This window comes from Zophobas morio, unplaced genomic scaffold (genome assembly GCF_036711695.1).
Source record: "Zophobas morio isolate AGI-343-1 ecotype UQ-CSIRO unplaced genomic scaffold, CSIRO_AGI_Zmor_V1 ptg000023l, whole genome shotgun sequence".
Lineage (NCBI taxonomy): Eukaryota > Metazoa > Arthropoda > Insecta > Coleoptera > Tenebrionidae > Zophobas > Zophobas morio.
Window position 1 is genome coordinate 14,412,355 of NW_026972128.1, and position 26,982 is coordinate 14,439,336.

General features: G+C 33.6%; 5 protein-coding genes across 8 annotated transcripts in view; 4 read left to right on the forward strand and 1 right to left on the reverse strand.

Moving 5' to 3' along the window:
- Positions 1–49: 49 nt before the first annotated feature.
- On the forward strand, positions 50–1,375 carry LOC135133939 (ras-related protein Rab-2). Its single transcript, XM_064062501.1, has 4 exons — positions 50–200; positions 493–808; positions 865–1,045; positions 1,206–1,375. Exons 1-4 carry the CDS (start codon positions 155–157, stop codon positions 1,302–1,304), a joined length of 642 nt encoding a protein of 213 aa, XP_063918571.1. The 5' UTR covers positions 50–154; the 3' UTR covers positions 1,305–1,375.
- Positions 1,376–1,880: 505 nt separating this feature from the next.
- LOC135133935 (RNA polymerase II subunit A C-terminal domain phosphatase) lies at positions 1,881–4,660 on the forward strand. Its single transcript, XM_064062498.1, has 5 exons — positions 1,881–2,203; positions 2,256–2,409; positions 2,461–2,831; positions 2,891–3,983; positions 4,038–4,660. Exons 1-5 carry the CDS (start codon positions 1,986–1,988, stop codon positions 4,422–4,424), a joined length of 2,223 nt encoding a protein of 740 aa, XP_063918568.1. The 5' UTR covers positions 1,881–1,985; the 3' UTR covers positions 4,425–4,660.
- LOC135133940 (small ribosomal subunit protein uS17m) lies at positions 4,449–5,435 on the reverse strand. The gene is made up of 2 exons (XM_064062502.1): positions 5,218–5,435; positions 4,449–5,166 (listed from the first exon to the last, which is right to left on the reverse strand). Exons 1-2 carry the CDS (start codon positions 5,335–5,337, stop codon positions 4,807–4,809), a joined length of 480 nt encoding a protein of 159 aa, XP_063918572.1. The 5' UTR covers positions 5,338–5,435; the 3' UTR covers positions 4,449–4,806.
- Positions 5,436–5,507: 72 nt separating this feature from the next.
- Positions 5,508–17,957, forward strand: LOC135133934 (fanconi-associated nuclease 1-like). The gene is made up of 8 exons (XM_064062497.1): positions 5,508–6,172; positions 7,117–8,278; positions 8,337–8,462; positions 8,514–8,745; positions 16,229–16,437; positions 16,551–17,091; positions 17,319–17,430; positions 17,726–17,957. The coding sequence occupies exons 1-8, from the start codon at positions 5,818–5,820 to the stop codon at positions 17,770–17,772; spliced, it is 2,784 nt and encodes a 927-aa protein (XP_063918567.1). The 5' UTR covers positions 5,508–5,817; the 3' UTR covers positions 17,773–17,957.
- A 5,553-nt stretch (positions 17,958–23,510) lies between these two features.
- Positions 23,511–26,982, forward strand: part of LOC135133886 (semaphorin-1A) — a 235,366-nt gene continuing 231,894 nt past the window's right edge. For 3 of the 4 annotated variants that reach the window (XM_064062414.1, XM_064062417.1, XM_064062418.1), the window contains exon 1: positions 23,511–23,781. The gene's annotated coding sequence lies outside the window, so the exon portion shown is untranslated. Of the gene's footprint in view, positions 23,782–24,173; positions 24,264–26,982 lie in introns of those variants that run through there. The other variant, XM_064062415.1, reaches the window with a different exon arrangement.

The following is a 26,982-nucleotide window of genomic DNA, read 5'->3' on the forward strand; positions in this document are numbered from 1 at the left end:
ACCAATGCGGAGGTGGCTTTGTTTTCTGCGCAAAAAGCAACTGCGCATTATCGAGGGGATGACGTACAGTAGACAGCTGTCATCTTTTTACGAAGTTGATATATTCAGTGATAGTGAGTGAAATATATTTAGTTTATAGTTCTCATTTGCCAGAATGTCGTACGCGTATTTGTTTAAATATATAATTATAGGCGATACAGGTATGTACTACCTTCAGTGTTGTATCTTGAGACGGGTACGGTAACGTCTTGATTTCATATTTTGCATTGGGTGACAATGTATTATTCATCTTGAAGAGATGTCAAGGTCCATAGTGTTGTTGTTTTTAAATTTTGGGCATTACGATTTTAAAAGCAGACAGGTGTACTCGCGTGCCAATTATTTTTTATTTAACCCCAATGAAATGTGTAGGTTTCTGCTGCACAAATCAGTTCATTAAAGGAATATTGATAATACCTATTATCTACCCAAAGTAAACAATAACGTTTGCAGGTGTTGGAAAATCGTGTTTGTTACTACAATTCACAGACAAAAGGTTCCAACCAGTTCATGATCTAACAATTGGTGTGGAATTTGGAGCTCGAATGATCACAATCGATGGAAAACAAATAAAGTTACAGATATGGGATACTGCAGGTCAAGAAGCTTTTAGATCTATTACTCGTTCTTATTATCGGGGTGCGGCTGGAGCTCTTTTAGTTTACGACATTACAAGAAGAGAGACCTTTAATCATCTGACTACTTGGCTTGATGATGCACGCCAACACTCTAATTCAAATATGGTTATCATGCTGATTGGTAACAAAAGGTGATGACTGTTGCTTAACATTGTCCTATTTAGGCAATCATTTATTTTTTAAATAGTGATCTTGAAAGTAGACGGGAAGTGAAGAAAGAGGAAGGTGAAGCTTTTGCCAGAGAACATGGATTAGTTTTTATGGAGACATCAGCCAAAACCGCTGCTAATGTTGAGGAAGCTTTTATAAATACCGCAAAAGAAATATATGAGAAAATACAAGAGGGCGTTTTTGACATCAATAATGAGGTGAACTAGTTTGTCTGCTTTCAAGTTTCTGCTCTAATGAATGCACAAGAAGTGCTTCAAACCTGACATTTTCTAAATGCTGGTTAGGCATGCAGACCTTTCAAAATAATCAATACCATGGTGTATAACTTCTTAATTAATGTTATATTTTATTTTTAAGGCAAATGGCATAAAGATCGGTCCACAACATTCCCCTACAAATCCATCACTGCCAGGTGCTGGTGGTGCAGGTGGTTCTCAGGGTTCAAGTTGCTGTTAATTACTTATCTGTCTCGAGGGTTTAATTATGTGTAAGATAGAAAAACCCTTATTAAAAAATATTGAAAGTGACTGCACAGGTTTATTACATAAATTAATGATCTGATATCTTCCAACTTAGAGAATTTGCACATCACGTTATCATTCAGTTGAAAAAACATCCAGAGTATTTTCGTATATGTGATGATATTGGTACCCACTAATTTATGTAATGAAAGTCTTATTGTGATTATTTTAAAGAGTGTCGTATAGGTAGTCTGATTCAGGCCACATATTTATTGTTTTTATTTCTTGTATTTAAGAGTACCAAACAAGACATCTCAAATAAATTACACGTATATTTTTTTTCTGTTGTTGGTGATAATAAGTTATTATATATTTTGTTGCGACCTGTATTCTTAATACCAAATCGTAGTGTATCTTTCATGAAAGTAAATAAATTTGTATTGTAAAACGTAAATTTTTTATGTAAGCTTCAAGTAATATAATCAAATATAAGTTGTATTGCCATTAACTTGTTCTATTAATCGCTCGAGCAAAAAATCTACCAAGTCCATAGTGATGCATATTTGAAAAAGTTCGCGCGCCGAAGCAACGAATGATTGGTCAACGGCCGGATGCACGAATACGGGCCAATGAGGTCTGTGATTGGCGCTCATGAGTGAACCCGGTTCCGTTCAAGATGGCGGAAAAAACGATGTGCATATCACAGCAACAAACAAAACCTATAAAAATTTTAAAATGGAAAGTCAGCGAAGGAAATACAGTGTCAATCGGTAGAGTAATTCTTTTATACGATTTTGATGGGGCTTCCAAGGAGGAACAACGTAAATTAAAGGTAACACAAGCTGGAACAATTCATAAGATTGTGGCGCAGGAAGGCGCCATTGTCAAGCCAGGGTAAGCGTGATTTTCAAAAAAGCGCGCGAAACTGAATTAAATTTTTTTGTAGGGAAACATTATGTGAACTTAAAGAGTGCACACATCCTACAGTTATGAATGATATGTGTGGCGAATGCGGTACAGATCTTCGGAAAAATGACGTCACTGTGGCTGCTTCTGTGCCGATGGTTCACGCAATTCCAGATTTAAAAGTCAGTGAAGAGGTTTGTAAAATATCATAGCAGAGGGTGATCATTCACTTATTTTTTATGTAGTTAGCCCAGAAACTTGGAAAGGCCGACGTTGACAGACTACTGAAGGATCGTAAGCTAGTCTTATTAGTTGATTTAGATCAAACATTAATTCACACAACTAATGATAATGTTCAACCAAACATCAAGGATGTGTACCATTTTCAGTTGTATGGTCCTAATTCACCTTGGTACTATACAAGACTGAGACCTGGAACTCACGATTTTTTGAACAACATATATCCTTTATTTGAATTGCATATATGCACCTTTGGCGCCAGGAATTATGCACACATGATTGCAGCATTTTTAGACAGAGATCAGAGATTTTTTTCAAATAGAATTTTGTCCAGAGATGAATGTTTTGACCCAACTAGTAAAAAAGCAAATTTGAAGTGAGTTCTCAAAGAACTTGGATTGTATTTTAGTATTTCTGACATTCATTATTTTTTAGGGCGCTGTTTCCTTGTGGTGATAATATGGTGTGCATAATTGATGACCGAGAAGATGTTTGGTCAAATGCTGCTAATTTAATTCATGTAAAGCCCTATCACTTTTTTCAACACACTGGTGATATTAATGCGCCACCTGGTTTAGATAAACATGAAAATGATAATAAACTTGGTGTTGACTTATCAAAAGTCAAAGTGATAAAAAAAGAACAAACTTCAAATAATGATCAAGTGAAGCTGAATGATGCTAGTGATACAAATAATGAAATTAAAAAAGATTCAACTGAAAATAGTGAAAAAGATGACAGTCAGAAACCTGAAACTAAGCCAAACGAAGCTGGACAGAATGGTGATACCACGGAAATTGTTGAAAATAAAACTGAAAAACAATCAGAAACACCACAGGTTGAATTAAAAGAAAATCTGGACACGCAACCTGAAAGCGACTGTAATACACAAAATCATCAAGAAACAAAATGCCCTGAAAATCATTTAATTGAAGTGGAAGACTCAGATGATTACCTTTTACACCTAGAAGACATTTTAAAACGAATTCATCAAGCTTTTTATGAAGATTACGATCGAATGGAATCAGGAGAAGTGCCTGATTTAAAAAAAGTTATTCCAAGGGTTCGAGGACGTGTTCTCAAGGGTTGTAAATTAGTTTTTAGTGGGTTAGTTCCAACTCATATTAAATTGGAGCAGTCAAAGGCATACCAGATAGCAAAGAGTTTGGGAGCTGAGGTTACGCAAGAATTAGAAGAAGACACTACACATTTAGTTGCTGTGAGACCTGGTACTGCAAAAGTAAATGCTGGCAGAAGAAAAAAGAATTTAAAAATCGTAACTCCTGATTGGCTGTGGTCATGTGCAGAAAGATGGGAACACGTTAATGAGAAAATTTTTGCGCTTAATAGTAAAGGATCAAAAAACAGGCATCCTCCACCACATTGCAGCAGCCCAGAGCATATAATCAGCTATCCGGAACATAATACTCCAGCAATGAGAAAACGAACACCCAGTGGAAGGTTTATGGATACCATTAACCCACTGATGTCGTTCTCCAGTGCTGATATAGCAGATATGGATAAGGAGGTAAAATATCAACTGATCTGATATTAAAAAAAAAAAACATATTTTAATTTTTAGGTTGAAGATATTTTAGATGATGAAAGTGATACTAGTGAAGATGAAAAAAACGCCAAAACAGCTGCAGCTAATATAGAGAAGAATGAACCCAATCGCAGCACTAGTAGTAGCAGTAGTAGTGAAGATTCCTTAACTGCAGAATACCCTAAAGGTTACAAAAGAAAAAGAGAAGAAAATGATCTTAGTAATGACCCTAGTAATAGTACTGAAGATGATGAATCACCTAGTATAAAATTCCGAAGAGGTGAATATGTAGGTAGTGAATTAGACTTGGAGCCTGATTCACAAGAGAGCGATGGAAGCATGGAAGCTCCAGATGAAGTTGATGATGGAGAATGGAATATGATGGGTGCTGCGCTTGAAAGAGAATTCTTGTCAAATAATTAGTAGGTTTAAATTAAAAAGTAGGGCTAATTTTTTAAAATATTTCGATTATATTTTTTAGAAGTGCAGTATTAAAGTAGTAACAATACAATTGTGAAAGTTTGTTACCTGAATAGTTCAACATTGAGCAAAATTTTGTTGCTAACGTTTGTTTACATAGAGCAATGTATGTAATGTACTTTAAACTGCGAGATTTTAAGATTTTAAATAAAGACTGTTGACAACGTGATTTTAGTGAAGTATTAGGTTGTTTAATTTTTATAAAAACCTAAAACAAGTATTATGACTTTTCTGTTAATTATAGTAGCTCAAAGTTAAATTTCAAAACAGTTCTCTTACTCTCCACAAACTGTTAACTAACTGGGACTAGTTCACTCTTGAATGTCTATACTGCATAAGGATCATCTTTTTCTGATTCATGATATTTGATGTAAGTTTCTGCATGTGTGAAGTCCTTTTTGTCCTCTTGCCACCCTCTTGGAGGTGCCTCTTCATATTTAAAAGCCCCTTCTTTTTTACCATATACTTTATTTACAGCTTCAATATGATCTCTATATTTGCCAGAAACAACTTTTTTTCCTGTCATAGGATCTGTGATGTCTCCTAGTGGATAAACTACTTTCTTGACAGCATGTGTAATTAAACGGGTCATTTTCTTTGGGAGTTGTTCAATCAATACGACGTCACCAGTTTTGCACATTTTTTGTGGGTCATGTGCATATACGTATTCTTCTTTACCAAAGTACTACAACAATTTTAATATTAAAACGGAAATTATTTGTATTTATCAAATTACCATCAACAGATTAGTGTCCAATTCCAGTCTTTTGATTTTAAATTTGGAAGCATTATGCTTAAGACACGGTACACACCGACCGAGAAGAATTGTGGTTTGAGCTGCGGCTTGTAAAGACATTTTTTTAAATCTGTTAATTCTTATCCAAAATTTTTAACTCAGTAATAACATAACCTATAAACTGTCGCAAATGTGTTCCGTAAGTTTCGTAATTTGAATCATTTTCCATAACCATAGAAAACCCTAGTGAGGGTATTCTATGTCCATAACGTACACGGCACATAATTTTCAAGCACATAAACACCATAAACGCGTAGGGATTAATAAGACAGTCGTATGGCTAAACTGAAATCACCAGTCACTTTTAGTGAAAAACAGATTTCCTAACTGGGGAATTTTCGTCAGTATGGTTTGCGATTCTGTTTCTTTCGTAGTGCAGTTTGGTGTCCCTCCCCTAGTTTCCTGGTTTGGTGTAAACATCAAAACTTAACCTTAAAACCTAAAACCTCAAAACTAAAGCGCCAAAATAACGTTAGTAGTGATAAGTTGTAGATAGTGATAAGAATTGGCAAACGCTTTACTAACTTCAGCGATGTTACTATGTCTGATGCATCGTGTAATCGTTATCTTCCTAAAAAGCTGAATCAAACAAAAATCAGCTCGTATTTCACAGAATGCATTAAGACGCTACCTGTAGAATCAGCAAAACGGTCGCCTAGTAAGGGCAAAAGGAACCTTCGAAGTCGTAGGAAACTGGTGTTTTCTAGTTCATCAAGTGCAGACACAGAGAAAAGCAGAGAAATTAACAGAAAATATTTACCCACAAAGTTGTCAGACGATATGTCATCACTTATAGCTGAAATTCCAAAAAGAAAATTACCTGCCCCAATATTTTCAGATGACGAAGATTCCGAAAATGATCAGGGTACTTTAAACTCGCCAAAGAAAAGAGGAGGTAAGTTTTTTGTGAAATTATATTTAAAGTCAACATTTTGGCCATGAGCAATGTTTGCTACAACTCTGTATAAGGTTACCCAACGAGCAACGACCTACTATTATATCATTTCTGCATGTTCATGAATTTAAGTATCCACAAAAAAATGCATTGGTAATTGATTTGTATGTTGTCAGTGTATAGTTGTAGTTATCCACAAAAACATGGACAAGTTTTTGCAGTTCAAGTGAAAAATCTCCATTAAATCATGAAATTCAGTCTCTAACTGTTAGTGCTTTAAAATTTATTTTTTTTTTTTTAGTTTATTGTCTTAAGAGTTGTAAGTTTCAAATTTAGTGAGGTAACTGAAGATGCGGTGTCTAACTTTCGTATTTTCATTGCGTGTGCGTTTTGAAACAAACGCTGAAATATTTTTAAAATTAGAATTGTCACAGAAAATAATAGGAGTAATTGATAAGTAGATAAAATGGCTATCACTAGCAAGTGATGATTGAATTGTAAGATTTCCCCTGTGGCGTGGATAAAATTAATTATAAAAACATTTTAGACAGATATTTTACGTTCAGAAGGCTTAATACCGATTTTATTTTCATTATTTAAAGATTGCGTATCAGTGATTTCTAGAATTTTATCTTTTAAGGAAAAAAATGCGTGCAGTTGTGTTTACTCTATTTGCTATATGTACTTTGCGATTGAATATTTTAAGTCGACATTTTTAAACCATTAACTTCTCGTTACCCCCGTTAATAACTTGTGACTCACTTACTCTTTAACTTTCACTTTTGAAAGTAATCTATCTTAAGTACTTATCCCAATACGTATCCATTTTGAAAAATATATTACACCGTTTTTAGTCACAAATAATTCAAAATTTAAAATTTTGTTTTTAGAGAAATTGTTTTCTTTGGGTTTTATTTAACTTAATAAGTAATTTTCTTTTTCAGGCGATGACGTCACTACAAAACAGTCAAACAGTGTACTAATTTCTCTGAACAAACCGGGTCCTAGTAAATCCCCTCGAAAAAAATTTGCAAGTTCAACTCCCCTAAGGTCATCAAATTTATTAACGTCATCTTTTAATGAGAATTTGGATGTAGGAGCTGCATGTAGTGTTGCTACCACAAGTGAAAGTATTTCTTTGAACAAACCGGGTCCTAGTAAATCCCCTAGAAAAAAATTTGCAAGTTCAACTCCCCTAAGGTCGTCAAATTTGTTAACGTCATCTTTTAACGAGAATTTGGATGTAGGAGCTTCATGTAGTGTCGCTACCACAAGTGAAGATGCTTCTGTTAACGAAAGTCCAAAAGCAGTCCGTGCAGTAAAAAATGTTGACGGAAGTCCGAAAGCAGTTCGCGTACTACAAAATGTTGTCATACAATCTCCAAAAAAATCCCCACAAAAAGAACCGGTTAAAGATGAAACAAAAAAACTGAATTATGAACAACTAAAAGTATTCAGAGAATTTTTTGTTAATATTTTAAAACAGAACCACTTGTTGACTTTACTGAGTTCTAGCGATCAACAATTGTTACATAAATTTTTTAACATAGAGAAGAATTATCAATATCTTTGCATAAAATTATTTCTTTGGAAGCCCATTTGGTATAATATTTTTAAATATGTCGAAAAAATTGGTCTCACGATGAGTGATTCAGAAGTCACTGTGATGTATGATTATTTAAAAGATAATGGTTTTGTTGAGATAGATTATATGAGAGAAGATTTATTTACTTTGTTGGATTTGTTAAGTTTGAAAGATTTAAGAGATATAGGACGTAGTTTTAAATTTCCAAATGTTAGTGGTCCCAAAGATATCATAGTAGCTAAATTAATAAAAAACACGAAAACTCAAATAACATTGACATCCAACATGAATGCAGAGGATATTTTGAGAAAACGAATTAAAGAAAGAATGGGGTTTTGTGTGAAGTTGTCAACCAATCTTAATAAGTGCTTATACTTTGTCTATCTTTTAAATACGTTTAGCAATTCTTCACTCAGTGACCCTCACGACTACTTCAAAGATGTTAGTTTTTTTAATATCGTTTTTCCTACGTATAATATTGAAAACTTTCATATTTTTTATACACCACAAGAATTTGCACGGTAAGTTGACGTATACACATACTTTGATTTTTTTGAAATATAAATTTTAAACTGGTAGATTTGCTGATGCCGTGAAGTTACGTAGTGAATTAGAAAAAGTTGTGGAAAAACGTACACTAAATCACATTTTCGAAATATGCAGGTGTGGGTACAACAGGTTGAAAGAACTCAATGAAGAGTTTGGGTAAGTTTTTGATTATTTCCTAATAGATGACAACTAAGTTCAAAATTTTAGAACTTCGTTTGATGTTTCCAATAGGCCACCGCATCTGGAACGTTTTACTCCAAATGCCCAGTACATTTACATTTTATCAAGCGGTTCTAAACACATAACGACGACTTACTTTAGTCACGTTGTGCAGTGGTATGAATATCTGATATCGCAGAATTACTGTGTACATAAACGGGGCGAGTGGTATGAGCATTTAGCGTTGGTGTACACCATGTATGTCAAAGATTATGAGAGGGTAAGTAAATAATATATCACTGTTTCATATCTCTTTTCCCTGTTTTGTTTATGAAGATAAATTGCAGAAAGTTTTATAAGTTTCAAGTGGATTTCAAGAATTGGAAATAGTATTGTGGTGACCGAATTTAAATCAAAGTTTTCGCGCTGAAATTAATTAACAGCGGCGCGAAATCACATTTAAATAATTTGAATTTGAAAAAAAGAAATTTCAATCACAAAAAGGGAATCGTTAAACATAGGCAACCAAATAGACACATGGCTGGGTTAATGCATGATCTTTGGGTTAGATGGCAGCACGTAGCGCTAGGGTGATTTCAGTTAGAGGGTTGGTAGAAAAAAAGGGTGCATGGGGTAGAATGTGTCATTATGATAGTGGCGGTGAGAGTGTAACAACGTGGTAAGGACTAGGTTTAAATTAGTTGGTTTGGTAGTTAATAAAACGGGAGGAAGCCTTTGTTTAACGACGATCAAACGTATTTTTCATAATGATACAGTTGTCCCCAACCCGCGCGGTAAATTCTTGCGCCCTTTTAATCGAAAATTGCAGACTTCCGGTCGGACGCGAACACGTGTTGTGAATCTGTTTCTTTGTTTGTAAATTCACCAATCAAGCTAGTTTTTCTTAATAGTCAGCTAGTGCAAACACAATTTAACAATCAGGATTATTTAAATTAACCATTTGCTAGAAGATTTCATGAAACTCACTTAGTCAGGAAAAACACCTTATGTTTAATTACGAATAGGTCTCTGGATGCATATACGTAAGTGTTACATTATAACACTTCTAAATTCTTCACACAAGATTGCTAATAGTTCATTTACGGCAGTTAAAGAAGTTCATTATACTGCGGACTGGCGGGGGGGTTATGATATTTTCTCACCTTAGGTGGTTATCATCGTTATCACGATTAATTCATCGGGGCATGTTTCGCAACGCCAGATTGATTAATTAATCAAGGCATGCCCCCAACGCTACAGAAAATTTACATTACCGAGACGCTTTTTCCTCGCAACGATTTTGGAATTTACATCCCCGAGACGCTTTTTCCTCGGAGCGATGATTGGATATTTTTGTATTTGTTTATTATGGGTCCCCAGTAGCAGACCGAAAAATGAGCTAAATAGATTTTTATTTTACGGCCGTAATTTCAACATTGAAAAAAAGATCGACATTTCAATTGATAGATTATGTCTAAATCTCTGGGGAACACACAATATTTTTTAAAATAAGTGATTGTTTAGTGTTTAATTAATCGTTCATTCTTCGAAGGAATTTGCATTTTTAGACGAGGAGAAAGCATTTTTCGCTTCAGCTTTTATATCAGTGCAAAGACAACATTGAGCTCTATGGGGAAGACCCGGTCATTTTTGTTTAAAATTTATATTTATCAAAATATTTGCGTTTTAAAAAAATACTGAATAATAAAATTAAATTGAAACTAGGCAACTCTATTTACAAAGGATTCGTTTCCATAAATGGTTGAGTTTGACACAGCAGGGAGCTTTGCCGACCGACCCTTTCAGTAATCCGTCCAGGTACTTAGGTCATAAAACTCATAAATACTTTTAGCTTACGAACATTGTTGAAACTCTTTTACAAGTCGACTTCTTTCATTGCTAACATAATTTGAATTAAAAGTATGCAAATTTTTATAATTTTACACATTCTACTAAAACATTTTCTTACAAAAAATTATTCCAGTATTTTTTATTAATCTGTCATTCTATATATTATAAATCAATACACAAAACTGACAAGATTTAGATTCTCATCACTTCACTAACCACTTATTTACCTGAACAATCATATTTATTTAAATTTCATTTTTTGATACTCTTTTCCGCACCACCTCTGAGGTAAAGTATTATAGGCGCGTTTTTTTTTTTACGTGGTATCTCCAGTAGACCTATTCCACTATTACTATTTATTCTTGCGAATGCAAATAAATTCTTTTAAATTTACAATTTTTTTTTTTAGAATTTGTCTGATGGGTTGACTTCTTTTATAACGAGAATCTACTATCTCCGGAAGTAAGGCATGCAAATAAAATTTTTGTAGGGGCTCTATCATATTATATTCCCAAAATTTATCGTCTCGTTGGTTGAATTATGCAATATTTAAATTCTTTATGTGTGTAAACCACAAAGTAACACAATTCTTTTTCTGTAATGTGTAATTGTCCTTGAACTTGATACATGTAATTATGAGATTCCTTTAATGTTATGTTACCATCTATATCAATTGTCAAATAATCAATTTTTTTGAGTTCTATCCCTTCTCTAATAGTCAAATCTTTGGCTGCATATGGACATTTTATTTCTACGACAGCGTTTTTGTTTATTAAGCCGTCTGGCGATGCCGCTAAAAATGTTTTTGTTTTATCGACAAACAAGCCGCATTGTCTTATTGAGAGATTGGTGTTACTACAAAATTCTTCAATTGCCCTTGCTTCATTTTCTATGCCATGTTGCAAAGGTTTTGGGAGAGTAGTTGCTGAACTAGATTTGCGGGGATATAAAATGTCTTTCACAGTATTAGCCGTGTTAGTTGTTTCTCTCATTTTGCAAATTTTACCAAAATAACTTGCGGTTAGTCTAAAGGATCTTTCTGCGCACCATTCTGGATTATTGCGTTGGCCAATTGTGTTTTCTTCGATTAAAGAGACATCAACGTTTGAAAGTTTTTCGAGAAATACTTTTTGCGCTGTTTCTAAGTCCATTTGTGACATATCAGGTATTTCATTTGCTTCGTTAGATACATGTCCATAATCAGAATCTGCACTTTGTGTGCGCTGTTTTGTTTTTAAAATACGACGTTTCTTTTTGTGGCATTTTATTTGTCTATTACTAAACGTTTCGGCATATGTTATCTGGCTCTTATTACACTTTTTCATCAATTCAAAAATATATGCTCCGTTTGTATTGTAACTAATTGCAGATGCATAACATCTACCCCGATATGAGCCCTTTAGTGAAAAGTTGATTCTCTTGCCACCAACAAATTTATTAACTACGGCATTATAAGTCTCCGCGGCATTGTTGTCCACATCAACTAACAAACTAGATGACAAATTTGCTACTCTGTTCAAAGCTGCATACAATTTTTCATACAAAGTAGAATTTGAAAATTCATTAGGCAAACCTGTCAAACTTCCTTGTCCACTTTGTTTACAAAAATAATTTGCACATTTAGAATGATCCCCTAATATGTGGTTGGGACCATTGAGGATGTCATTTTTTAAATTTAAAATTTTTTGATGCCAAGGACCGTTTTCTTTTTTTCTGTATCTTATAGCGGCAACAATAGCAGTTCTAAATTTCAAAATATTATTTTTCAAAAAGTTACGTATCTGCATATCTGTTCTGGGCAGTTTTGAAAGCTCTCTTATCTTATTACAAATATTTCGTAATACGTGGTTACGGCATTCTATCTTGTGAATAAAACAGTTAGGACCGTATGGCTTCGCATCTCTTACTTTCTTATAAACACTGCTGTCACCGTCCCCAATAATTTTAACGTACTTGAGATTGTGTGTCTTCATAGAATTTTTGGATCCGTCTAAAATTATGTCAGCTTCCATGCCTGTCGATGTACCCTCCCAATTTTTGAAACATTTATGAAGTGGTTTATTAATTTGATTATTTTTAAATTTGTCACAAACTGAACAAAACTTATTTCTCACTCCAATGTATAAAATTTTTCTTGTTCTAGCCCCAATAATGCAACCAACACCCGATAATGCATTATAATTTGACTTATACGATCTTTTACTCCAAGCCCCATCAACAATTACGGTTATTAATGGAATTCCATCACTGTCAATTTCACCAGCTTCAACGGCTAATCCATGTTCCTCTTTGCCTGCTCTAATCATTTCATCCAATGCCACTTGCTCTGTAATTTCAAAAACTTTTGTCTCTGATGCAGTATATGTTTTCTGTCCCATTATCGGAATATTCAAAGCAGAAGATAATTCGGAAAATTGCGTATATCCCATACCAACAGCTACTGCTCCACAAACCGCGGCGTCATTTATGCTATAATAATCATTTTTATTTCCTTCTGTATCAAATGTTTCTCTTAAACCACACATCTTACACTTATAAGTAAACATACTTCGCAATCCTAAATGTTTTTCGTTAATGATATCTACGTCACTAAATGTGCATCCATATAGATCATGTTTAATTGATTTAATTTGATCAAACAAATATTTAATGTCGACTATTCTTCGTCCTTTTAATTCAAAATTTATTACTTCGTCTTGCGTATCTTTTTCTATTTCAAACACTTCGTCATCAAAATTGCTTAATTCAGATAATTGCTCATTATTAGATTCTTGAATATTGCTGCTTTTTCGAGTATTATTGTCAATAAAAATTTTTGTAGATCCCTTCCGCATTTTATGGTAACGTTTTGCTAGTTGTTTTCTACTTTTACGTTTTACTGATACAGGGAGATGCCTTTTATTTGATGATCCCATTATAGTAGACACTGTATGTAATAAAGAAGCAAAACCTATTACGTGGTCTACGAAATTACTTGAATAAACAATAAACTGGCAAAAGTGTACAAGAAGTAAGTATATACTTACGAAATTTGGAATTTAGTAAAGTGGTCACTTGTATAGTCACTGTTCACAACGATCACAAAATTTAAAGTGCCAGAATTAGCGTTTATTTCGTTTTTATGTACCTCCCTCCCCACCAGCATTTGGCCTTATGAGATTTGCTAGGATTATTTGTAAATGAACAAGCTTATTACAAATTTGCATTTTATGATGGGCTCTCTATAGTGACCATAATCTTTCCTCCTTGAGTCGGTACCTGCGGTGGTTTGGTTCAAGATGGACTTGTCTGTATCCATTTTTATTAGATAAGTAATCTCCAAAACTACTGGACCGATTGTTGGTAAATTTTGTATGTCTAGTAGGAAAATCATGGAGATGGATCCGTGTCGAATTGTCACCCTAGATATCCAGAAATTTTGGAAAAAATTCAAAACTGAATAACAATATTTTGCTGTGTAACTTTGACACTGCAAAACCGAATGCTCTGAAATCTTGTAAATATTTTAGGATTACCGTGATCATGATAAATCGTTAAGCAAAATTTATTCGGTTGTCCCCTCCCAAAAAATTGATAACGTCATCTCAAAATTTTGCCGAATAAATTCTACTAAAAATGTGCAAAATATGATGAGTTTTTACTTGTAATTTATCACTGCATTTATATTTTTTTAGATTTACTTATATACCTAGGTGGCTCAAAAAAATTAATGAATGAGTCAATTTATTCTATTGATTAAATCAGTCTCGAGTCACTCCATTTTCTCAGAAATTTTTGGAATACTGTTATTTTTGATTTACGTGTCCTTGCAAAATGTTGATGATTTTATCACAAAATTGTGTACCTAAACTAAAAATTTAACTCGAAAATGCTGGATATGTTTCATTCTATTTTAGGTGCGAGGGAAGTTCTGTCGAAACAACTTTCCACCAATTTTTTTTGCTGTTATATTTGAACATAAACAGTTCATTTTATATATTTTTAAAACATTATAAAGAAAATAAAAAGTTGTGTTAGACTGAACCTTGTGGGTTTCTCAATCTAGTTTCCGCAGTATTTTAAACTTTCAACTCAATTTCTTTCAAAATACATACAAATGGATTTCGATGGTTATTTCCCTGTACCCTTCATTTGAAAATAAATAAGCTTATCCGGTGTTGTTTACCAATTTGCATTTTATGATGGACTCCCTACAGTGACGATAATCTCTCCTCTCTTGGGTCGCTACCTGCCGTGCATCCGTACTTTGGGTTGCATAGTTACAAAAAATAATTCGTCTCACTGAAACCCATTTTGCGGGCGACGACTGGGGACCCTTATGTGTTTTGTTGGGGTAACCAGTTCGTAGTATTTTAAACTCTCAAAGTAAATTATTTTTGAAGTAACCAATCATTTAGATCATGATATAATTTGGTATAATGTAAACTCTTTGTTTGAACCGTTGATAAAGTGTGGCAAATATTAATCTCATGTAAATTTTGTTAACTCTGCAAATTTCCACCTCATACAATATTTCTTTAATCTCACAATTTTAACCTCAGTAATTTTATTTATTGTATAATTTTAATTGAACGTAAATTTCATGTTCTACAGTTTTAACCTCTCATAATGTTTCTATTTGTACAAGTTTATTTCACACCAGATCTTTTGTTGCATAAATCCTTGCTAAGTTTTGTTTTGTAAATACTTTGTTGATGAATGTTTCTATCGTATAAATTATTTGATGTCCGACTTTAATCTCACATAAGAATTATTTCTTGTTTAAAATTTCACAAGGTTGTATGGCGAATTTAAATGTTGTGTATTGCTCTTTTTTTAAAACTTTAACACTTGTTCGGTTGTCATTTAATATGAGAGTCATTGAGTTCGAACATTTAAATAGAATTGAAGGTAAATAACACAATATCACGTAGTGTCTGCGATGGGCGCGGTTCCTAGTTGAGGTAGCGGAATGTATCGCGCTGTCTGTGCAAGACGTGCAGGCTTTGAATCATATTTCAGTGGGAACGGTCTTGACGACGGGGTAGTAGTTGACCAGACTTCACCTCTAGTTTTAGGCCGAAACGGCCTGCTTGGACGGCATGTTCGTCATGGAGGGGTGCTGTGCGGCAGGCTTTGGTGTAGATAGCATCACCGTCGCGGGGGAAACCAGCCCAGACCGAGAGCCCCAAACTTCGCTCACGCTACGACGCCCCCTCTGGGTATTTTGTTGTGCTGTTAACTGCCGTAACAAAAAAAAGGAGATCGGCCGCCACACGCCTGTAATAACTTGTGTATTTGCATCCAGTTACTTGATTCAGTTTTTGCTTTGTTTTATTGAATTTGTGATATTCAAATATTTGCATTGATTCCAAACAGATGTACAGAATTTCCGTTTGTTCGTTTTTCGTATGCGTATGTCTGTCAATTCGCGAGTGTTTTTCTTTCACATATCTTAAGGTGTTTGAAATGTAATAGGTCGTCCGGGAATAAAACAAAAGGGGGTTTTTGCGCTGAGGAGTAAATCTTCGAAGCGTCTTTCCCCCTGTGAGGGGTGCCGTACTCCCCCCTCCAAAACAATTTTTGTCTATTATTTCTTGCGCTCTCGACCGTGTATGCACTTGTATGAAAGAACGTCTTCCCGCCATTTTTCAAAAACAAAAAAAAAAAAAAACACAACGTAGGTTCTCATTTGTTAGACCAAGGCCAAACTTTGAATTTTTAAATTTTTCGCGGGCCTTTGAAACCTTTTCAAGCTCAAATTTTAAGGCGGGAAGTTTGGGTTATCACAGTATTATTATTTTCTGCATACGTAACTTTTTTATTAAATAATGTACATGTTTTGTAAATTTTTTCAGTTTATCTTTGTAACAAACAAAAAAAAAATGAACGAAACATTCCGTGTAAGAATTGTTTGTAATTTACTTTTTTAGGCTGCCAAATTAATAATCAAAGCGTTTACAGAAGACAGAGATCATTTGTCTGACATTCAGTTACAAGAACTTTTACACAGAGGAAAAATGCTTAACCGAAAAACCTATAATTTGCCACCTTTATACCATGATGAAATCGTCTCTTTATCTCCCCCATCATGTGACCGCGTTTGGCCTCAGGATGTCATAGATTGTAAATCTATGACTAGGTAAACTTTAATACTTTTTAACTAATTAAAAATTGTAATATTTTAACAATATGTCCGCTATTTTTTTATTGTTTCTACATTTTAAATTACCTAACGTTTGAATATCTTTCCAGTCAGGAACCAGGACGTAGAAGAATGTACGCCCATCAATGCGAAAATGGAGATGTGAATTATCTGACTGTTGAACAGACGGCCCTTCAGTATTATCGCACTGTAGGATTTCCAGATGGCGAACACTGTGAAGGAAATTTGATCATTGCCTCATTTTGTCTGTTATTTTGGGACATAATTTATGAAGATTATGTTAAAGGAACATTTGTTTCTAAAGTACAAAGTGCACCGCTGGATATGTATTCCAGTCATTTTTATAAAAACCGAGAACGTAGAATTAAAAGGCGTTTAAGTGACATTGAGCATAAATGGACGGAAGAAATTTTTAGGAGAAGACTATTTGATAGATGGACTCTTCATTCTCACGAAACTTCACTGTGTTCATTGGATGCAGTTGTGGATAAACCTGAACGTCTTTACAATGCAATTACGTGCATTGGGAGGGATGTTCTGGGAAAAATTTTTGAAAGGCTTGTGAAGAATTTTAAATATTATCGTAGCGGTTTTCCAGATTTGATCGTGTGGAACTTGCCAGAGAAAAAGGTATGTATGAAATGGTCAAGTTGGATTAAATTATTTGTGCTTCAAAATTTGCTTTCCTATGACTATTATAGATCCTGTCATTGCAATTCACACTAGAAAATGTTTTTTGTCAATAGAGTTCAGATTTTATTCTGAGATTGTAACCAGTTTGAGAATTTATTTATATTTATTAAAAACTAATTTGTGGAAATATGTTGTATTCTAATAATAATCCATACACTTTTTAGGCGAAATTTGTGGAAGTAAAAAGCGAAAATGACAAACTTTCTATTAAACAGAAACTATGGCTTAATTATTTGATCGAAATAGGGGCAAATGCGGCTGTATGTCATGTAGAACGTAAGTATTATTTTTATGAAATTACTGTTTTAGATTTTTTACTGCAGTGTACATTGAAAGTGTGATTAGAAATACAGTTAAATTTCATTTATACCATGAAAACATTTATAAGTAATTCCTGGTAATGACACAGAACGTAATTCATATCGTAAATTAGAAGCTGAATTAAAATTATTACCTATTGAAAGTGACAACAAATTTTATTTGGACGTTTTTATTTTTCGAGTTAAATTTTTATTCATTTTTTATTGTATTAATATGTTGTGTGTTAATATTTTGTATATCCATTTTTCAGCAAAGTCATCCAAAAAGAAGAATCGTACAACTGGGAACAACTCATAAATGTGATGCAATGAATGTGCCATTTTAATAAAATTTAGTATAGAGAACTATTTTTATATACCTAGTTTATGCATTGACAGTTTATTATGTATGTTTTTTCTTTGAATTTTTTTTCTGTTTTTTTTTATCAAATTATTATAAATTTATAAATCCCTCATTTTCGGGACAATTAATTTTTAAAAAGATGCTTATGTCTTTTATTCTGTTACCCTTGTACCCGGTTCTACGAGAGTAGGATTCAACCACTTTAGAAGAGAAACAGCTTGTTGCTATTCCTAATAATTAGCAACATTCGCCCCCTCCTACACTTGCAGACGGTCTGGAATAATAAAGTTTGTTGTAAACTCACATCTCTGGTAAGTTATTTTTTTGATTTGTTGCATTGTGCATATGTGAAATTTTTGTTCCCAATAATTGTGGGCCACATATGATTTTTTTTTCATTGTTTACACATCCTATTTCATGTGCTATGAGTGCTATGACCAACACAAGACTTTGACAGACAAAAGTAATACTAATTCAATAAAGTCTAGAGAAGAAATCTACAAGATTTTGGTGACTGATCATAGTAAAATTTTGATATTTTTTTCAAAAATATGAATGTATTGATAATTTTGAGATGATGCCATCAAATTTTTAGAGGAGTTAAACAGATAAATTTTGTTTAACAACTTATTTGCAAGATGTAAGAGTAGTCGGTTTTGTATTTTAAATGTTCAAGGGTCATAATAACCCAAACATCCCGCCTTAAAATGACATGTGAAAAAAAATTTGAAAAGCCTGCGAAAATTTCAAAAATTTGGCCGTGGCTGTGGTTGAAAAAACAAAATGGAACCCTACAGTTTGTTTTTTTTTTGTGGCGGAATGCGTTCAGAGTCAAGGGGTGGGCCCCAAGGTTGGAAAAATACCGCTAAATAAAACACAAAATATATGGAGGACACAAAATCATTTATTCCTCCGCTGACAAAAAAAAGCTGCGACTAAGTTGTGCCGATTGAAGACACCTCTTAATGCTTAGCTACAAAAAAAACATGCCTAACTTGGAATGAAATCAAATTAAACGTCCTGAATCAATGCAAACACTTGAATATGACAAATTTAATAGAAACAGAAAAATCTTAATTAAACTAACTGGATGCAAATACACAAGTTATTGCGGACGTGTGGCGGCAAATTTAAATTATGGCAGTCAGCAAGATAACAAAATTTTAATAAAACTGTGCACGCGACAGCGGCACCAGACCGCTGTAAGAGTGTGGCGATCGAACTATATCAATTTCATTCTAGAGCACAACAAAAATACTCATAGGGGGCGTTGTAGCACGAGCGGAGTTTGGGGCTCCTGGTCGTGGCTGTTCTCCCCCCACGATTGTGATTCTATTCCATCAGCAAGCACTGCCGTACGAGCAGGCCGTTACGGTCACAAACTCGTGGTTGGGTCCCGGCTATTGAGACAAGCCGACAGCGTCACGTAATCCCGACCGCCCCTGACTTCTATTCTAGGTCTGTGTCTTTTGTGCAGAAGGCGCGATAAATCCCGCTAGCTCGACTAGGAACCGCGCCCTTCGCTTCTGTCACGTGCTTCTGTGTTATTTACCTCATTTAAATGTTCAATTTCTATAAATCTGACATCAACTACAATCGAACAAGTGTTAAAAGTTTCAAAAAGAGCAATAAACAACTTTTGAATTCGCCATACACCCTCGTGAAATTTTAAACAGCAAAGAATTCTTATCTGAGATTAAGACTGGACATCAGACAATTTATATGATGGAAGCATTTATCGACAAAATATTTACGTGCTAGAAATAACTAGCAGGATTTATATATAAAAAAAAAGATCTGGTGTGAAGTAGAACTTGTGTAGACAAAAAATTTACGTGAGGTTAGGGACTGCAGAGCATGAAATTTACGTTCAATTTAAATTATACAGCAAAGAAAATTACTCAGGCTAAAATTATGAGATAGAGAAAAAATCGCATGAAGTGGAAAATTGCAAAGCTAACAAAATTACATGAGTTTAATGTTCGCCACACTTTATCAACAATTCAGATAAAGAATTTACATGACGTTAAATTATGTCACACTTTATCAACGGTTCAAACAAAGAATTTACATGATGTTAAATTATGCCATGATCCAAGTGATTGGTTACTTAAAGTTAATTGGTTTGAGAGTTTATATCGTGAACTGTTGATCTGACTGCCGTAAATGAACTATTAGCAATGTTGTGTGAGGAATTAACAAGTGTTATAATGTAACACTTAAGTATAAACATCCAGAAACCTTATTTACAACTTGATAAACAAAGGATATGAGTCTCCTAGCAAGTGCTTTATTGGAACAAATCTCATGACTGTTAAATTGTGTTCGAACCAGTAACGGTTAAAATCCTAACAAGAACTGTGAATTTACAAACAATAAAACAAATTTATACCACGCCTTAGCGTCGGTCGAAAATTTGCATATTTCCGCTTGTTGCGGAAACTGTGGGATCGTAGTCGTTATCATTAATTTTCGTTAAACAAGGTGTTCACCTTTTTTATAACTACTAAACCAACTAAACTTAACCTAGCTTCCTTACCGCGTCCTTTCACTCACCAAAACAAAACAAAAACTAAAGTCACTATCTAGTGACTTTAACAAAAACAACAGTGACGCGCCACCTACCCTCTACCAAACACGTGAACTTCACTACCAACCGTCTACCTACAAATTCCCTAGCAGAACTACCAACTACCAAAAAGGAACTAAACTTGCACATGGTTACCTATGTGTAACGATTTTCTTGATTTGAATTTTTTTCAAATTCAAATTAATCAAAAGCGATTTCGCGCCGTTGTTTTTTTTTCAGCGCGAAATTTCAATTCAAATTTGGTCACCACAAGGTAAAAAGTCAGGGAATTAATAAACCATAACTATAGAAGTATGGAGAGAGCAGTAAAAACACCATCATAGACATTTACGGATGTGAATACATACCACTTACCAATTGATTTCTGAACTATTGTTCTACCGAAGTAATGTTAAATTAAAATTTTCAAATTGACGGTACTCGGTAAGACGAAAATTGTATTAAAAACAAATCTTCAAAAACTCATGGCTGTCTGTGATCGTGTTTTTTATTGTGCTTTCGCTATATTATTTTATAAAATCCAAATTTAAAAAACTTGGTGTACAGTTGAATTTATTTTGCCGTTTGTATCAAAAGTAGCCTATTTTATCTTAAAGATCTGGAAATATGGTACACTATAATTATTAATGGTTGTGTTGTATATAAAAAAAAGATATTAAAAAATTGTTCTAAAGTTATAATATGTAATAACACTAATAACTTTCCACGCTCGTGAAGATACCATAACATTTTTTTCCGTAAATATAATTTTTTGCGATAACCCCTCCGTCCTAAGAGAAAGATTATCTTATTTTTTTTTTTTATTTAATCAATAAATTAATTGCCTCATTCACAATTGTTTTTAAGATATCCTGTATAAACAGTGCAAAATAATACTGTTGCATCATTAAAATATAAATAAAGGAGCATATGACAACTATGCATTTCCAGAGAGGTTTACTAATATTTTTTAGTTTGGAAATGACGTCGTTAAATTTTTAAAAGGGATGAATCGATTAATTCTGATTAGCAATTTACCATGTTCGTAATTATTTTAAAGCTTGTACAAAATCTCACAGCAATCAGTTCAGCAGTTCCGCAAATATCTGTTTTATAAATAATTATCGACAGACGAAAACCAAAGACTTACTTTCTCATGTTTTGGAAGCTATGAAATATCGACAAAATATGAAATTAGATGTTTTTCAAGTGAGTAATAAAATACTCGTATGTGTAGAAACTATTGTTATATTCATCACGGGTTATACTGTCTGGTATAGTAATTTTTATGTATTCTCCACGTTTTCAATGTTTGCCATAGTCATTTCAATTAGTTCATCTCAGTGGCCATGAGTGTCAATTCACCTAAAGCAGTATTTTCTGCATTTTGTTTTGTTGTTTTTTGCAGAAGAAAAAAATTTATATTTGAAATGCATATATCGATGAAGTACCGAATTCACTACATTTATTCTGTTATGTGATAATTCTATCATTAGCCATTTAATATTTAGTACTATGCAACACCACTGGTGGCTTGTGACTTTTCTTATGAGAGGGCATTGAGGGCAAAATTAATACACTATTATGCCAGAGACGATTTTTTGAATTATCGATTGAATCAGTATAAGTAAATATAATTCAACACTCAGGTAGACATTTGCCCGACCAGCAGTGCCGAAACGAAAGAATATTTAGGTATAGGCGAACCTTGCGTTAGGCGCCCCTTCTCTACACATAAAAATGCAATTTTACAGAACAGTTTTATTTATATTTTTTAAAAAGTACGCAAAACAGATACTATGATCAAATATAAAAAAAGAAAAAAAAACCAGTTTACACATATAGGTATATAATATGTATAAATATTATATAAGTTCAAAATAAAATCAACATTAAAAAACCTGTCGCACCGGGTACATGTTTCTGAGTTTCCGTTCAAAATAAAAAAAGAATAATATGACATAATTCTTGGTATAGTTTTGGAAATTTCATTCTACCCTATAAAATTTTATTGACGATAAGGAGACGAACAGTAGTACAATGGAAAGAAATATTTATGGCTCACACCAGTTCACTCGAATTTGTTTAGAACATTTGCCAGGTAGTTGTACTCATAAAATAATGGTCATTTCTGTTCATAAGTAAAGATGGTCCCTGCCCGGACCTGGATTATTCTGGTTTCTAACATCTGGGAATTATCGGCACGCGACAACTTAAGTTGTAAATATCTCTTGCTATTGTACTACTGTCCATCTCGTTATTGTCAATAAAATTTTATAGGGTACAATGAAATTTCCAAAACTATAGAACATAATTTTTGGACGAATTTGGCGCCCCTTGCCGTTGGCGCCCCTAGGCAAGGGCCTACTCGGCCTATAGCTGGTTTCGGCACTGCCGACCAGAGTTAATGCAATGTTTGAATTAGAGATTTGTTCAACGATGACTGCGGAGAGGACTTAAGGTGCCGGATTAATAAATATCCGACCGGAGTTTAGGTGCCCGCACTCAAACATGCTTGAATTGTGTCCCAAATTTTGTATTTCTTTATTTTACTACATCAGAATATGAGTGTTGGTGTAAAATTTCAGAGGCTTCTGAGTAACCATTGAAAACAACCCCCAAAACAATGACAACATTTATTTAGGGGTAGTTTATTTTAAAAGCTTTTCAAATAGCCTAAAATTTGTTATCAGTATTTTTGATGCAGAGAAATAAACAAACACTTAATTATGATGTGGTTCGAGGATTTTTAAGTACCGTTCTGCAAGAAGTTTTCCATTTTGTTGCTTTTTTTCAGCACTTAGAACTAGGAATGAAAATTAGGCGAAGTAAGTATGATCTAGAGTAATTTTTATTTACAAGTTTGCTGTAAAGCCATAAGCAACGATATTGTGGATGAATATATCAGGAAATTATCGTGTAAAACCCCCGTGTAGTATCGATAAAGTGAGAGAATTGGATAAATAGAATTCAAAGAGAAATGGGAGAAATCTAATATCAACTAGATTTCCAAATCAGTAAACTGTGCATGCATCAAACACAGTGTAAACAAGAACTGCCAGATGGCGCATCATTTGACAAGGATGTCGGTAATGGCTCGCCAGTGACAATCTACATGCAGAAGTGCAAAGCCTTGCTCGGGCAGGCGCGTTTAGTGTTGTCAATATGCTCATGTATTTGTGTTTATATTTGATAAAAGAAAACATGGTTGTTTTTAAATGAAAAAGTACTATACATGTGCGTGTGTGTTTATATCATTTATAATTCTGTTAAGTTTGTAAAGTGCATCAGCTGCCTCGCTTCTTTGCAACACCCGCACGGTTTACCACACAACCACACTATAATGCAATGAGGGATGAACTTTTTTCATGGGACATGCCACTAATCTGACAATTGTAAGTTAATTTTATTGTAATGAAAAATTTGAATAAAAGGTTTGTTGACTTCAGCGGCATTGCGTGATTTACAGGAACCGCTCCGGGTATCGGTTTAGTTAAAAAAAACTTGTTTCAAATTTCTGCAGTAACCCAAATTGTGTCCGAATGCATGTGTCGAAGTTTTCGGTCAAAAAAAGACTGTATCAGTGACAACATTTATTTGAAGTCGGTTGTACTTGAATGATATATAAATAGCAGATAATAATTATTTTTATTATTAAAAGTGGTGACCCAGAAATTGGTTATCTGTCTTCAGTTTGTAACAAACGTATTAATTCTTCTTGGAATATTAAATATTTTTTCAGTGTTTTTAATCAAATAACAGCACTTTTCAAAACAAAAACATAAAACTTGGGCAATTTATTCGAGTAGTATTCACTTGTGAAAATAACATGTGCACTATTTCCAGTGAATGTTTTTGTTACATGAAGTTAGAATAAGTAAGTGCAGCTGCGTTAATTCTTCTAATCTTTCACGGTCAAGACCACGAGGTTTAAAAGGAAGTTGAGTTAGATGCAGTTTCCGTAGGAATATTTTAAACTCAAGTATTTTTATACATACATGTGAAATGTAGGTACATCTCCTCTTTCATACGAGTAAATTTTTCTGTAGCTTATAACAAAGTGGATTCGCAACAGTAGTGTACACTTAATTGTTCAAAATTCTGGAGCTTTAGCTACTACAATTAAGTGACAAAATAGAATGATACAAATGACAGATTTGTTGTGGATTTGAAAATTCACACTGAATCGTCGTGGCTAAATCCACCCACATCATCTGAGTAGAGCTTATAATACGTATACAAATCTCCTGAAAGTTTGTACGCCAATGACGTTTGCCAAGTTTTAATTGGTTGGTTAGTATTTGGTTTTTTGTTTGTTTTTCGCCATTTTCCGCAGTAATTTTTTTACCGAACAATCTTCATACAGTTGTCGTGTAGCTCGTGAAATGGTGCTTTGACGTACCAGAATGATTTTTTTTGGCGAGGCGCAGTCGAGCTAAAAATCATTCGAGAGACGTTTCGCGACCTGCACGCAGAATTTTTTTGTACAAATTTATTTCTACTATCAAATAATTTTGTGTAGTTGATTTGTAACGATTTTCTAATGACGGTTATACTTCTTAATTGTGTCTTGTCGTTTTTCCTTTTTTAGTATTATAATATTGCGGAAACACGTTATGATATCGTATTGAAACACAGTGCGCAATGAAACTAAAGGCATTTCCCGCCACGTGCAAAAAGCTTTTCTTTACCTGCATCAGGGTTTGCCGGCAAACTTGAACTTCGCATTTTCAGCTTGGATAGTAAAGTCTAATTTACAGTTAAATGTTGTGAATAAGTTTAAATGTTACAAGTAATAAATCAATAAAAATGAACAACCAATAACTCACGCCCTAACCAGGGTGTGAGCCTTAAAAAAGGTTGTACTTTGACAAATATATAGACATTGACATGTTAGTTCTATAAAAATTTAAGAATTTTAAATATATTCTGTTGTATATTTGTAGTATACTATAGCATGTATATTGTAAACAAGATTTTTTGTATATTTCCCAGCATTTTGGCAGTTATTTCATCAGTCCATCATTTTATAGTCAGTGAAATGTGTAAAGCATTAAAACTTAAAGTCGACAAAGAAATGTCGTATGTTATAAGACCGGGATTTAACCATAATTCAGTGTGGTCAAAATTTAGGCTAACACCATAGTGTCACTTATACAGTAAGTGAATGTTCATATCCACATTATGTCTGTCACTTGTATTACTTTGTTTTGACACTTAAACGTAATGGTTAAAACTTCAAAAAGATCATTGTATTGGTATTTTGTCGCGAAATTGCAAAAAAAAAATATTTTGTGACCAATTTCAAATAAGTTTTCCTTCAAAATTCAATATTTTAATATTTACTATAATTATCCTGTACGTTATTAAACATGAATGCACTAATGGTATCAAAACAAATTTGGTCTGTTGGACGAATTCAGTTGAATTTTAGAAAATATGTAGTATATAATATAGTTGTGCTATTTTAATTTAAAATTTAATTAGTTTAAAGAGTTTGAATAAATAAAATGTCAGTTAGCATACAATGTAAACTGCCTGTTTTGTAAGGGAACACTGTACAATTTAAAATTATAATGTTTAATTTTTTAAATGAATAATTTCATAAAAATATTTTAGTGCATCCTCTGTCTAGCGTAGAATTTTCAGTGCTAATTAAAATGTATAAATATTTTAACAAAATATGTTTTTTAGGGCCACAATGCCTGAGAAGTTTATTTAATTTTTTTTAAGAAACTTATATAATTTGAGTACATACTGTCCTTTCCTATGAAAGATTTGTGTAAATAGAAGGATATCGATTGTAAAGTTAACTATTTTTGTATACCAATAAAATTTTACAACCTAAAAGTTAAAGAGTTCAAGCCCATAATTCGAAAAAACCATAAATTACAAACTCCCGGTCGAAGGTGGGCGGGAGGTAAATGGTGAACAGGGGCGGATTTGCGTTATTGTGCAACGAATTTAACTGAGCTGTTTGTAAAGACCAGAGTGATAGAATGATATTTGCGTTCGTATGTTGGCGTCTAGTTGACTTTTAGTTGACTGGCATTATGATATAACTTCGTCACAATATTGTGCCGAGTGAATCTCTGACAGCCAACTGTTCTCCTAAATGCAACCCTGAAATTTATGCAGATTTTAAAGCGGCATGCGTTGCCTGTAAAAACCTGACGAAGATCCCTACCGGTAAGGTTGTTGGACCATTGTTGGTCTACAGGACACTAACAGCGCCATAAAACTTTATTAGTATACAAAATAGTGTCTTTGCAGTACATGTTTGGTTAATTCATTAGTGTTAGTATTCACATGAAGTTCCTAATTTATATTATTAATAGTTGATTCCGGTGTTGTAGCCATAAAATTTGACAAGTCGGTTAGACAAGTCTGTGATTGTGCTAGTATGGTTAATAAAATTGCAAATTTTTAAGTAATTTTTTACCAAAATGTTGTATGATTGGTATCTTTGTAAACATATAAGTACCTTGTACATTATTAATAAAACAATAAAATGATATATTTCAGTAAACAAATTGATAACGTCATATCGGTGTAAACGATATAAGTAGTCTAATTAGTGGAAAGCGAGACTTAAT

Coding starts and splice junctions, on each gene's coding strand:
- LOC135133939 (XM_064062501.1), top strand. CDS start 155: ATGTCGTACGCGTATTTGTTTAAATATATAATTATAGGCGATACAG. Junction 201..492: donor TATAATTATAGGCGATACAG/GTATGTACTACC, acceptor TAACGTTTGCAG/GTGTTGGAAAATCGTGTTTG. Junction 1,046..1,205: donor TTTTTGACATCAATAATGAG/GTGAACTAGTTT, acceptor TTTATTTTTAAG/GCAAATGGCATAAAGATCGG.
- LOC135133935 (XM_064062498.1), top strand. CDS start 1,986: ATGGCGGAAAAAACGATGTGCATATCACAGCAACAAACAAAACCTATA. Junction 2,832..2,890: donor AGTAAAAAAGCAAATTTGAA/GTGAGTTCTCAA, acceptor ATTATTTTTTAG/GGCGCTGTTTCCTTGTGGTG. Junction 3,984..4,037: donor TAGCAGATATGGATAAGGAG/GTAAAATATCAA, acceptor TTTAATTTTTAG/GTTGAAGATATTTTAGATGA.
- LOC135133940 (XM_064062502.1), bottom strand. CDS start 5,337: ATGTCTTTACAAGCCGCAGCTCAAACCACAATTCTTCTCGGTCGGTGT. Junction 5,167..5,217: donor TGGACACTAATCTGTTGATG/GTAATTTGATAA, acceptor AAATTGTTGTAG/TACTTTGGTAAAGAAGAATA.
- LOC135133934 (XM_064062497.1), top strand. CDS start 5,818: ATGTCTGATGCATCGTGTAATCGTTATCTTCCTAAAAAGCTGAATCAA. Junction 8,279..8,336: donor ACACCACAAGAATTTGCACG/GTAAGTTGACGT, acceptor TTAAACTGGTAG/ATTTGCTGATGCCGTGAAGT. Junction 17,092..17,318: donor GGAACTTGCCAGAGAAAAAG/GTATGTATGAAA, acceptor TACACTTTTTAG/GCGAAATTTGTGGAAGTAAA.